Raw genomic sequence first — 12,524 nt, 5'->3', positions numbered from 1 at the left:
TAAGAATTAAATAATGTCTAGCATTTGTACACAAACCTCCAGAGCATTTTCAAAAAAATCTGCAGTTAGCTTCAAAAGTGACCTGCGCTTCTCTAGAACAATAACAAGAGAATTCCAAGCGTCTCCCAGTGTCTCTGCCATGGCATCATACACTTGTTCTTGATCTTTGTTTTCTGCTGCAGTTTTGTCTGCCTCGTGTAACAGGTCCCAAATCTGGCCCTCCAAAGGCTGGAAAGAAAACAAATGTTAATCATTCAGGATTAAATTCTTAAAACTCTTATTTTAGTTTCAATGTATTTGTTATCTCAAAACATTTTACCCTATTCGTCAGTCAAGAAAAGCTCCCATATCAGTTAAAGTAGTGTCAGACTTTCTACATCCATAGGCAATTACCATGCAAATTATTCCATAACGGTGCTAAGATGTAAAGGAGGAAATGGCCACTGCAGTTTTATAGAGGAGGGAATTTCTGCTGATGACAATTTTCTCACCTAATTGACTAGGCTCACATGCTAGAATTCCATTTTTTATGGAGAGGTTCCAGCTTAGTCACCTTGCTGTCTGTAGTGGAATAGCTAGTGCTCCCTTCTTCAAGTCGAGAGGTTTAGAACCCAAAGCTAGCCATGTTGCTTTGGCACATGAGTGAGAAAATATCATACAAGTGCCTCTTCCCATGCCTGGCAGTAAGAAGTACAACAAAGTACAGCTCTCCATATCCACAGATTCTGCATCCATAGATTCAATCATCCACAGCATGAAAAGACCCCCCCCCCCTCAATCCAAAAATCAAACCTTGATTGTGACATTTTTCTACCCCATTGTATATAATGGGACTTGACCATCTATGGATTTTGGTATCCACGGAGTATGTGTGTGTGTTTTGGAACCAAAGCCCAAGGGATATCAAGATCAAGGATGTCCTTTCACGACACCCAGACCTATTTCTGGAAGCAGCCTCCTCATTCTACCTCTGATAATAACTGACCCTAGGTAGTGTACATGCTTCCCATATGGAATGCACCTCATTCAGTCTCTGGAAAATACAATTTAAATATTCTAAGGGAGCAGACTAGGAAACAAATCTCCCCTCAAATCTTAGAGATCTATAAGGGGGGGGGCACAGTTTGGAAAATTCCTCTTAAAGAGGTAATTAGTTACAGTTGGTTTCCAAGAATCGAAAAAGTAGTTAGTTGCCATGTTCCATACCCTCTGACATTTCACAGATGAGAACTGGGAGACATGTGACCAAGCAACATCAGAGTGTGGTTGAGATGGCAGGAGTTATTAATGAGGAAAAACACACAAACTAAGAGAGAGTGCCAGAGTTTGCTTTTACTGGAATCTATTGGGAAGGGCAAGAATCTACCCTCTCCTTTCCTTTCTTCTCCTCTAATCCCACTGTGTTAATTGTGGGCTGACTGCTTTTGCATTTTGAACTCAGTGTGCAGCAACTGGTTGCATCTACACTGCAGAATTAATGCAGTTTGACACCATTTTAAGTGCCATAGTTAAATGCTATGGAATTCTGGTGCCACAGCAAGCTGCAAATTTCTGGATGTCATTGCATGGAGCCATGCTAGTTAGAGCAGTGTCAAACTGTATTAATTCTGCAGCATGGAAGCAGTCTGAAGGAAGCTGAAGACAAAGGGAAAAAGTGAGAGAAGGATAGAGAAGACTGGGCATTTTAAAAGCAGCTGAAAAGGTAGAACAACAGAGGATTAATTGGGATTATCCCTGCCAGTTGGAGGGTATGTTGATCTAAAAGCTTTGTTTTTCTGTTAACTTTCATATACTTTTTAAAGAAAAATCTGAATGATACTGGCCTTTGGTCTGAAAAACAGTAATTTAGCCTAAGATGATATTAAAAGTAAACACACATACAAAGAGACATAGTATTTTAAAAGCGTTATCTGTAGAGGTAATAACACAAGGACATAACTGAATGGCTACAGCCATCCTAACATCCCAGCAATGATACCCAAGAACAATGAACAGAGATATTTTTTATAACTTGAAAAATTACACTTATATTCTATTTCACATACAATCCTCAGAAGAACCAGTTGCTCAAATAACTCGGTGTTGAATAAAATGTACACAACGGTTTGTTGTATATTATCCTGTGCATTTTAATCAAAAGTGAATCACTGCACCAAAACAGACACACTAACAAAGCATTTCCAGGGCAACCTCTTCTATACTCAGAAAAAACAGCCAGAAACAGTACAGTGCAAAAATCAAGGTTAAGCAAATCTACTCAGGAATATTTTTAAAGGACTGGATTACTCAGGAGTAGGCAAAGCCATAAAATTATGAGAGTAAATTGTCACAATGATGATTGTGATGACCCAGACTATATTACAAACACGTTCCTTTGCAGGCATGTTGACCTACGGTATTATGATGCCCCAAACTGGAACTGAAATGGGCCACAACTTCATTAACATCAACAACACTAAATTGACTATGTATAGATGAAGGAAGAACTCTAGAAAAACAGGTCTAGTCTAATGCTAGACCAAAACCATAAATTGTACTGAACCAGCCTTGAACCCAAGCCCTATTACATCTGACTGTGGAAACGGTAAGGGGTACCATCTCTCATAGTTGCCCAGAGCTTCAAAGTAGTTATGTCCAAGTCATCCCCTCATGCTCAATCTCTTCGCTAGTTCTCTCCTCTCATCTTCACTCCTGCCAGTTGTCAACAAACAACAGCAACAAATACAAATACAGCATTTCAGTGGATACAGCCCCTCAAACCTGTGCTCAGCCACATGTAGGAGACCCGTATAAGCTCTGTATTATGGGGAGACCTTTTTGTAAGACATCACAGTTCCCATGAGGTCAGAGATCCCAATCTGGAAGATCTTGTGTTCTTTGACAACCACCATGAGACTGAAAGCTTTGCTTGCTCCTAGATGAAGCACAGATAAAGCGGTTTGGAGTGGAGCAAGCAAACTCTCCCTTCTGTGGATAAGTGGTGCGCACTCCCAAGCCTTACTATCGCCACGAGGACATCGCTTCCTGGTGGTGTGTACTGGGCCTGAGATTGTGAGTGCATCCCACATCTATAAAAGGAACTATTAAATGGTTAAATGTTAAGCTGCACCACAAAATGAGTGATGTTGTCCCTCACTGATGGGCAATAGTAATAAAATAATTGAATCATGCCTTCATTATAGAGGAAATTAATTGGTCACAGCCAGTCTGGGTCAAGATTGACTCGAGGGCAGTTAGCAACAACAAAGGTCTACCATTTGCAACTATAATTCAGAGATACAACCGTGTTTCAGTATACAAAGGGATCCTGTAGCACCTTTGGGACTAACTGAATGAAAATCATAAGGTTTCGTAGCGTAAGGTTTCATAGATTGAGGAAGTAGACTGAGTCTATGAAAGCTTATACTGTACAGTACTACAATATGTTTTGCTCAGTTTCAAAGGTGCTACAAGAGTCCTTTGCATATTTGCAGCTACTTACTTCCACGCTAGGACCTTGACATGATGAAGCTTCACATTTCAATATGTACGCTCACCTGTTAAAGATATAGAAGCCTCATTTTTCTTTACATTTCATTACCCTAAACCTTGTAGCAGTTGAGGTCAGAAAACAAGAAAGTTGTTACAGAACAAGCTTTAATTTATTCATGATTCAAACCAAAGTAGTATGTAAGCCTTGGAAGAGTTCTTTAACTTTCTGTTATTTTACTTTCTTCACTATAAAGAGTAGAAAGTGCTGTATTTTCTGTTCATTTTGAAATCTTCAGAGTGTCTTCCAGAGACTTGATTTATGTTGGGCTGTTTTCATCTTGAGTCTTTATCATGACAATGGATGAATGAAGTGCCAATTTCTGCTGTTGGGTTTGGTGCTATCAGTAAGAATGTATAATGAAAAGAGAAACTTGTAATAGGCAAATTAAAGTCTAGGTCTAGGATAATTCATTCTCCTGATACAGACTATAATAAGAACTGAAGGTATGAAGATCTGAAATTCTCCTGATAGTGTCTGAGTTGAGAATAGGAAATAATAGAGTACTAATACATCATTGTGCTAAACTCAGAATCATAATCTTCAGGTCCTCCCAATTCACCCCCCATATATCTTCTGTATTGGTGATAGCTTGTATAAGAGTAGACTGTTAATGTGTTCTCTCTTTAAAAAAAAAAAAGCTCTGAGAATTTTTCCCCAAAAATAATTCAACTATTATTCCTTAATTTAAAAAGCAGATTAATTGTTAGCCAAAGAAAAAATATGAAGAAAGAAAGACATAACTAGAATGTGAAATATCAACAAATAAACAAGGTCTGGAAAGCTGCTACAAAGACTTTTCTCTTAACACAGAAGCCAGGTTTGCAGTCAATGCTATGCTGTGATTTGTTGAATTCTGTCTCACTATTGTGTTCCAACCTATTCCCATAAACAAACCCTGGTTTGTAAGCCAGCTGCAAGCCACAATTAAAAGTCACAATATGTGGCTAATTTAAACCATGGCTTGTTGTAATAATAGGCCATGGTTATTATTACAATAATTGTAATAAGAGCCAGCATGGTGTAGCAGTTTGAGTGTCAGACTACAACTCTGGAAACCAGTGTTCAATTCTGTACATGGCCATGAAACCAACTGGGTGATTTTGGGCAAGTCACATGCTCTCAGCCTTAGGAGAAGGCAATGGCAAACCTCCTCTGAACAAATCTCGCCAAGAAAACCCCATAATAGGTTCATTTATGGATTGTTATAAGTTGGAAATGACTAGAAGGCACACAACAATAAGAAATTATAATATCTGAACCAAAGATTGTGGCTTCTTCCTTTGCTTGTTTCTCCAGCTGCTCTTGCTGAAGAAGGGGCTAACAAAGAGGCAGAAGAGAATGAGAACAGAAACTGCATCAAGGTTTATTTGGTCATCTGCAGGCCTATTTGTTGCTAAAGCAACAAACTATGGCTAAAATAGTTTTTTGTGGGTTTTTTGGGCTATGTGGCCATGTTCTAGCAGAGTTTCTTTCTGATGTTTCGCCAGCATCTGTGGCTGGCATCTTCAGAGAATGGCTAAAATAATCGATGGCCTAGCGTGCTATGCACACACGGGCAGTATCTGTGGGACACAAAAACACATTCAAAACCAGATTCCTCTTCATAGCTATAGGTATGTCCTACATAGTCTAAAAGAGACATGTTTTGGATACTAGATGCATGATCTGTTTCAGGATTACCCCAATGATCCTTTGGACCCTGAGCAAGTCTGTGGCAGTAGTAGCATTAGTATGTGATTAGACTAGGAAGGCAGGAGGGAGGAAGAAGTCTTGAAGATTTAGCCAAGGTCTACGTAATTTGTGATTGCTATGCCAAAGGCAGCCCATTAAATCCTTAATCAAACTCCTCTTTTTGCTGCCAGGCCTGAGTTTCATCAGGAACCTGACAAGTCAGAGTACACAGCTGGCGGCCTGCATCCACTTCCATGAGTCAAAGGTTCTGCAGGCCTCATCTTACTATACAAACCTTTACACTGGAAACTCTGTTAATGCCTTCATTTTGAGGGAAGAATTGTCTAATGTTTCTAAATAATATATTGCATATTACATGCTGAGCACTGTAGATAGTGGGGGCAACAGAGAAAATTATTAGCTCATTACAACTTTTTATTGCTTATTATTATAAGATTAAATAAAATGTACAATGTGGTCCTATACACTCATAGATAAATCTCACTGATTCCACAGGGGATGGCTTTGAATTAAGTGTGCATAGGTTTGGAGCCTTAGCATAACTTCACAGAACTAATGTCAGTACTTGTCCAAATTTATGAGGCACAACTACAAATTAAAATGTAAAAAAACCTCTTGCAAAGCAGCAGTATGAACACTAGTGTGCACAGTTGCATTTTCCTACCGACTGCATGTTCACTGTGTTTCTTTTTAAAAAAAACTTATCTGATATTTAGCTTCAGAAGAAACATGAAGATGGGAAGTTGGGTTTTGGTTTGTAACATAGAGGCTGTGCACACCGGTGAGAAAGAGTTAACCTCACCTCTTTTGAGATGTAACCTCTTTTGTTAGCTTTATACTTGCAAGTATGTGATGGAGAACAAATATTACCTGGTACAAAAGGAGGAGGACTATCACACAATCCAACTAATGGTTCTCCCTGTGCCTCATGCTATTGTGTTGTACTCTGTTGTGCATGTTAAGACAACAATGGGGTGTGCAGAAGAAAGCATGTTCTGTATCACAAGACAGCAACTCATACTATTCTGATGGAAAGTTCAACTATAATGGGAAGAAATTAAAGGTCAACTCAAAGACCTGGCTTCCAGGATTGGCTTGAGGGGATGCACTAACTGGAAGATATCTCGGCCTACTGTTATTGTTTCCGCAAGGGAGCAGCTTCTGCTAAAATCGGCTCAGTTCTGTGTGTGGATTTCCACTGAGTCACCATACTCTGATTCCGGGTCACTCAGCACTTGCTCTCCACAGGAAAGACAGGGCAGCACCATCTTGCTCAAGGGACATACATGATGGAGCCCAGGAGCATAGCTGGAGGAGGGAGGAGAACTGGTCTTGCATCTCCTTCTGCTGCTTAAAATGATGCCCAGTGACATTGGTGATAGTAGCTTAAGGCAACATATGGTTCTCTTCCTCACCACTTTGTGGGCCTACAACAATCTCCTGTGAGGTAAGTGAGGCTGAGAGACAGTGGCATTACTACAGTGTGTGTGTGTGTGTGGGGGGGGGTGCCATCCATACTGAGTGAGATCCCAAAAAGGGGATTACATCTTGTTGGCCCCTCCTCCTGCTGCCAAGCAAGTCCCCCCCGCCCAGCTTGTCATGATGGGAGAATCATAGAATCATAGAATCATAGAGTTGGAAGAGACCGCAAGGGCCATCCAGTCCAACTCCCTGCCATGCAGGAAATCCAAATCAAAGCATCCCCAACAGATGGCCATCCAGCCTCTGTTTAAAGACCTCCAAGGAAGAAGACTCCACTACACTCCGAGGGAGTGCATTCCACTGTCGAACAGCCCTTACTGTCAGGAAGTTCCTCCTAATATTGAGGTGGAATCTCTTTTCTTGTAGCTTGCATCCATTGTTCCGGGTCCTGTTCTCTGGAGCAGCAGAAAACAAGCTTGCTCCCTCCTCAATATGACATCCTTTCACATATTTAAACAGGGCTATCATATCACCTCTTAATCTTCTCTTCTCCAGGCTAAACATCCCCAGCTCTCTGAGTCGCTCCTCATAGGGCAAGGTTTCCAGACCTTTCACCATTTTAGTCGCCCTCCTTTGGACACGCTCCAGTTTCTCAATGTCCTTTTTGAATTGTGGTGCCCAGAATTGGACACAATATTCCAGGTGGGGCCTGACCAGTGCAGAATATAATGGCACAATTACTTCTCTTGATCTAGACACTATACTTTTATTGATGCAGCCTAAAATAGCATTGGCTTTTTTAGCTGCCGCATCGCACTGTTGACTCATGTTCAACTTATCATCTACTTGGACTCCTAGATCCCTTTCACATGTACTTTCATTCAGCAATGTGTCTCCCATCCTATATCTGTGCATTTCATTTTTTCTCCCTAAGTGCAGTACCTTACATTTCTCTGTGTTGAATTTCATTTTGTTAGCTTTGGCCCAGCTTTCTAGTCTATTCAGATCATTTTGAATCTTGATCCTGTCCTCTGGAGTATTAGCTATTCCTCCTAATTTGGTGTCATCTGCAAATTTGATAAGTATGCTCCCAATTCTGTCATCCAGGTCATTGATAAAGATGTTGAATAGCACTGGGCCCAGGACAGAGCCCTGTGGGACCCCACTGGTCACTTCTCTCCAGGATGAAAAGGAGCCATTGTTGAGCACCCTTTGGGTTCGGCCGGTCAACCAGTTACAAATCCATGTAACAGTTCCTTTGTCTAGCCCACATTTTACAAGCTTGTTGGCAAGAATGTCATGGGAAACCTTGTCAAAGGCCTTACTGAAATCAAGATATACTATATCCACAGCGTTCCCTTCATCTACCAAGTTGGTAATTTTATCAAAGAAAGAGATCAGGTTTGTCTGGCATGACTTGTTTCTCTGAAACCCATGTTGACTTTTTGTGATTATGGCATTGCCTTCTAGATGTTCACAGACTCTCTGTTTAATGAGGCCTTCTCATGAGGAAATCTCCTTCGCCACAGCTAAGGAGAGGTCACCTCTCTCGACTTTGCCACAGTGGGGGAAGCTGCCTCACAAGAGAGCCGACCCCCCCGCAATGGGTGACCCTGGGGTGGGGACAGCACTGCTGAGAGAGACTGGTACAAGGTCATTCCATGACTGGGTGGAAACTTCAACTTGGATTTGTGTGTCTTCACTGGTGTGTCTTCAAGTCGTTTCTAATTTATGGTGACCCTAATGCAAACCTATCCCAGGGGTTTCTTGGCAACATTTGTTCAGAGAGGGTTTGCCTTTGCCTCCCTCTAAACTGAGAGAGCGTGACTTGCCCAAGGTCACCCAGTGGGTTTCAATGGTCAAGTGGAGATTTGAACCCTGGTCTCCAGAGTCGTAGTCCAACACTCAAACCTCTACATGTTGTTTGGTGTGGCACCAGAGCTCTCTGAAAGGCTAAATATCTCACAAACCCAAAAACCCAAGAATTGCATAGTATTGAGCCGTTGCAGTCAAAATGGTGCATTATCCTAAACCTGGTTTAAAGCTTTTCTCCCTAAGCAGTCTTGAACAGGACCAATGGAATGGAGCTTCATTTAAAGCCTCCTCCCCAAGCCATCAACAGCATGGAAGCTGTGATCCTTAAACGTCACTCAAGAGGACTGCTGTTTTGGCACTGCCCATAGCCATGCTGGAAGAGAAGAGTGATCCCCCTCACAAGTCAATTGATCAGCTGGCCTGTGTATAAGGAGGTGGAAGAGAGTTCCTCAGACCCTGGCAGTATGAGAGTGCCTCATGGGTTGTCCACACCTGCTGCTGTTGTTGTTGTTGTTGTTGTTGTGTGCCTTCAAATTCTCTGAAGATGCCAGCCACAGATGCTGGAGAAACATCAGGAAGAAAATCTTCTAGAACATGGCCACATAGCCCGAAAAACCCACAAAAAACATGCCTTCAAATTGTTTCTGACATATGGTGACTCTGAGGCAATCCTATCATGGGGTTTCTTGGCAAGATTTGTTCAGAGGAGCTTTGTCATTGCCTTCCCATGAGGCTGAGAGCATGTGACTTGACCAAAGTCACCCAGTGGGTTTCATGGCCAAGCTGGGAATTGAACCTTGGTCTCCAGATTAGCAGCCCAGCACTCAAACCACTATGCCACGCTGGCTCTCTGAAGCCATTCCATGCTGCTGCTTCTCCCTTTACAGGTTTTGAAAAGGAGTAATAATGGCCAAGGAGTTCCAGATTTGTCAAAGAATGTGGCCATAATCATTTTGACATTAAATTAACACATCCCTTGTGAGAATAAGGCATTTCTCTCAAGAAGACAAAGGTGTGTTGGGAAATAAAGCAAGAAAGGGACTGAGGATTTTCACCTGATGATTACTTTATGAAATAGTTTCATCAGTTGGAAATTACATGGTGTCTGTTGCTTGCTAAAGAGATGGAGAATTTCCACTAGCTGCAATAATCTCTGTCTGTCAGGTAAGTATGAACAGGCTTCCAGCTTGTGTGTTTGGGATAATGGCTTTCCTTTCCCGTAAGGATTCTTACTCTGGATTTCCGGCCCATTTCCTTGTCCTCCATATTCAGCAGGTTTCTAAATATAGGGCTCATGAAACAACAGCAAGTTGCATCCTAGTTCACACAGACTTCTGTAATAATAATCTTCCTTAATAAGCATTCATTACAGTGTGCATGAGCAATGTCCTTACGCAGAGTCTGAGGACTCCCTCTTAGCTCCTTTCTTCATGCAGGCACATATCTATCCAGAAAGATATAGTTTTAAACTAGGAATATGGTTACATATGATGAGACCAGCCTGGATTTGTAAATCCAGAAGAAACTCTAGTTGAAGTTGGCATATGATCCAGACTTGGTTGGATTGTTGTCGTTGTGTGCCTTCAAGTCATTTCCAAATTATAGTGACCCTAAGGTGACCCTATCACTGGATTTTCTTGGCAAGAGTTGTTCAGAGAAGATTTGCCATTGTCTTTCCCTGAGGCTGAGAGCATGTGACTTGACCAAGGTCACCCAGTGGGTTTCATGGCCAAGCTGGGAATCAAACCCTGGTCTCCAGAGTCGTACTTCAACACCCAAATCACTACACTATGGTGGTGCTCATCTTGACTGGGTTACTCAACCATAAACTTCAACCATAAATATGCTTCTCCTTTCCTTTGGTTCATCTAGCAACTTGTGTTAGGATAAGAGTGACTTGTGATTTATTAAACCTTGATTGGGGGGTATTATTATGTGTGAACACAACCACTAGTTCTGACAAAATTGTTCCTGCAGAGATTGTCTGTTCTTCCTTAAGGAAGGGAATAATACTACATGAATACTACAAAATGCCTTGTCACCATCTTGATTTTTATATCAAAGCACGTGAACAGAAACATTTCCAGCTTCCTTGACCTGATTCTTTGGATCAGCCAAGATCCTTTGGGTTTCTTGCCACTCAGAGAGGTGTTATAGGTGCTTATAATCAGGGCATTGTGGCAATTGTCTCCCTCTTTTTCTCCTGCATCAGATATTCAAAGGTATGCTTCTTCTGAAAATGAAAGTTAGATTTAACTAATATACTTAGTACCCATGGATAGACATATACTTTGTGATCTTGCTTCATTCTTTTCTAAAGCCATCCAAGGCAATGGTCATCACTAGATGTTTATGTAGTTCATAAATCATTTGTTTCTAAATACTAGGCCAAAGCTACCACAGAGAATAATATAAAACTTTCATACAGGCTTCCAGGCTTTGCACAGAAGATTCAAGAGGCAACAGGCTTGCATAGCTTTTATATGTTCATTAAGAACTAGACCATGGGTCCCTTGAATAAATACTTTGAGAAGTGGGCAGATGTCATCTTCTCCAGCTAGACAGTTCCACCAGGCTCCAGCCAAGTCAACAAAATGGCCCATGACTATTTCATTTTTAGGCATTTCTCATAATGTAATTACCATTTCTGATTAACCATACTAAGGACATGTCTGTACCATTAATCTCACATTGTGCTGTTGGTTATATACTACTGGTAAAACCAGTGTTAAAACTTGCAAGTGCTATTTCTTTCTGATGCTGCTAATTATGCTAATAAATTTGTTTCTAAGCTTCTGGCATGCTGAATCTCAATGAGCAATTTATTTTTTAATTGGAAGCTATTTGCCAATAGGTAAATGGGCATGTTTGGCCATTATGAGCTTCTCTTGTTAGGCAGAACAGCCTATGAATTCAATAAATATATTTCAAGTCAGCCAATTTGTTTCCAGTGCCAGCTGTTCCTCTTACTATTCATTACATTTTGCACACAGAGAAAACTCAGGAGCTTGACATTTATGTGCTTTCAAAACAGATCTAGGTATTGATTCACCAAAAAGTATCTGGAAACCACAGCTAGCTTGTTCACAAGAGAATTTTAAAGGCCATCTCAGTGAGACATAATGTTAAGGGATTGAAGCATTTGTTACCATGAATATATGCTCAAGGGCAGACTCGAGACATATTTCAGGCTAGTACAAATGGAAGGGTGTTGTGAATACCGTTACAGCCAATCGCTTTAATGCCTGAGTCTCTATAAATTGCACTCCAGAACAACAAGCATTGCAGTCCAAAACAACAAGCATCCATAGGTATACCAGTTACAAGTATCTACAACTATACCATTTTGCCAACTTTTATTTGGGGGCAGGATGAGTTGAGAAACACGATAGTATCTTTTCTTCTATCAGTTATTTATTTAACAGCATTAATCAAGATGTCAGAGGTGAATTTATTTGTTCATCCTCCAATGTGATACACACCATTCAAGGTCAGGAATGGAAGGCCACCATGGTGTAATGGTCTGAATGTTGACTACAACTCTGGAGATCAGACTGGAGATCCTGCTCAGCCATGAAAACCCACAGGGTGACTTTGGGCAAGTCACACTCTCTAAGCCTCAGAGAAAGGCAAAAGCACCCCAAAAAAATTTGTCAAGAAAACCCCATGAAACATTCTTCACCTTAGGATCACCAGAAGTCAGAAACAATTTGAAGGCACACAACAACATGTCAGGAATGCCCCTCTACATTCTATATTGGACAAAAATGGCAATTTCTACACAAAAATATAAATGGGTATAATATTACATTAGAAATGGCAATCCTCCTTGCTCTCCATCTGTTTTCTTTAAACTGTCCTCTCCTCTTCATAACACCTTCCACCTGGTTTTCCATATAGCCAGTATCAGAAAATATTGCTCTGCTTCAGCATACATGTTCCAGTAACCCCTGATAGTGTCTGAACTGCAGTTGCTTAAAATATCTTTACAGTACAGAAGGGCATCAGGGGTCACATTGTGCAGTGATAAGGTCTGTCACAAGGTCACCTGGAAGTTATCCAG

The 12,524-nt window shown here is 41.0% G+C and overlaps 1 protein-coding gene across 5 annotated transcripts in view; it reads right to left on the bottom strand.

The window, feature by feature from the left end:
• CCDC141 (coiled-coil domain containing 141) overlaps window positions 1-12,524 on the bottom strand; it is a 142,981-nt gene that overhangs the window by 105,420 nt on the left and 25,037 nt on the right. For all 5 annotated transcript variants that reach the window (XM_042444894.1, XM_042444863.1, XM_042444876.1 and 2 more), the window contains exon 4: window positions 37-228. In XM_042444894.1, the coding sequence (XP_042300828.1) occupies window positions 37-228 (192 nt within the window). The remainder of the gene's footprint in view (window positions 1-36; window positions 229-12,524) is intronic.

The sequence above is a fragment of the Sceloporus undulatus genome, chromosome 1, assembly GCF_019175285.1.
Source record: "Sceloporus undulatus isolate JIND9_A2432 ecotype Alabama chromosome 1, SceUnd_v1.1, whole genome shotgun sequence".
Lineage (NCBI taxonomy): Eukaryota > Metazoa > Chordata > Lepidosauria > Squamata > Phrynosomatidae > Sceloporus > Sceloporus undulatus.
The sequence above is the reverse complement of the archived record's forward strand: the minus strand, read 5'-3'. Positions and strand labels throughout refer to the sequence as shown.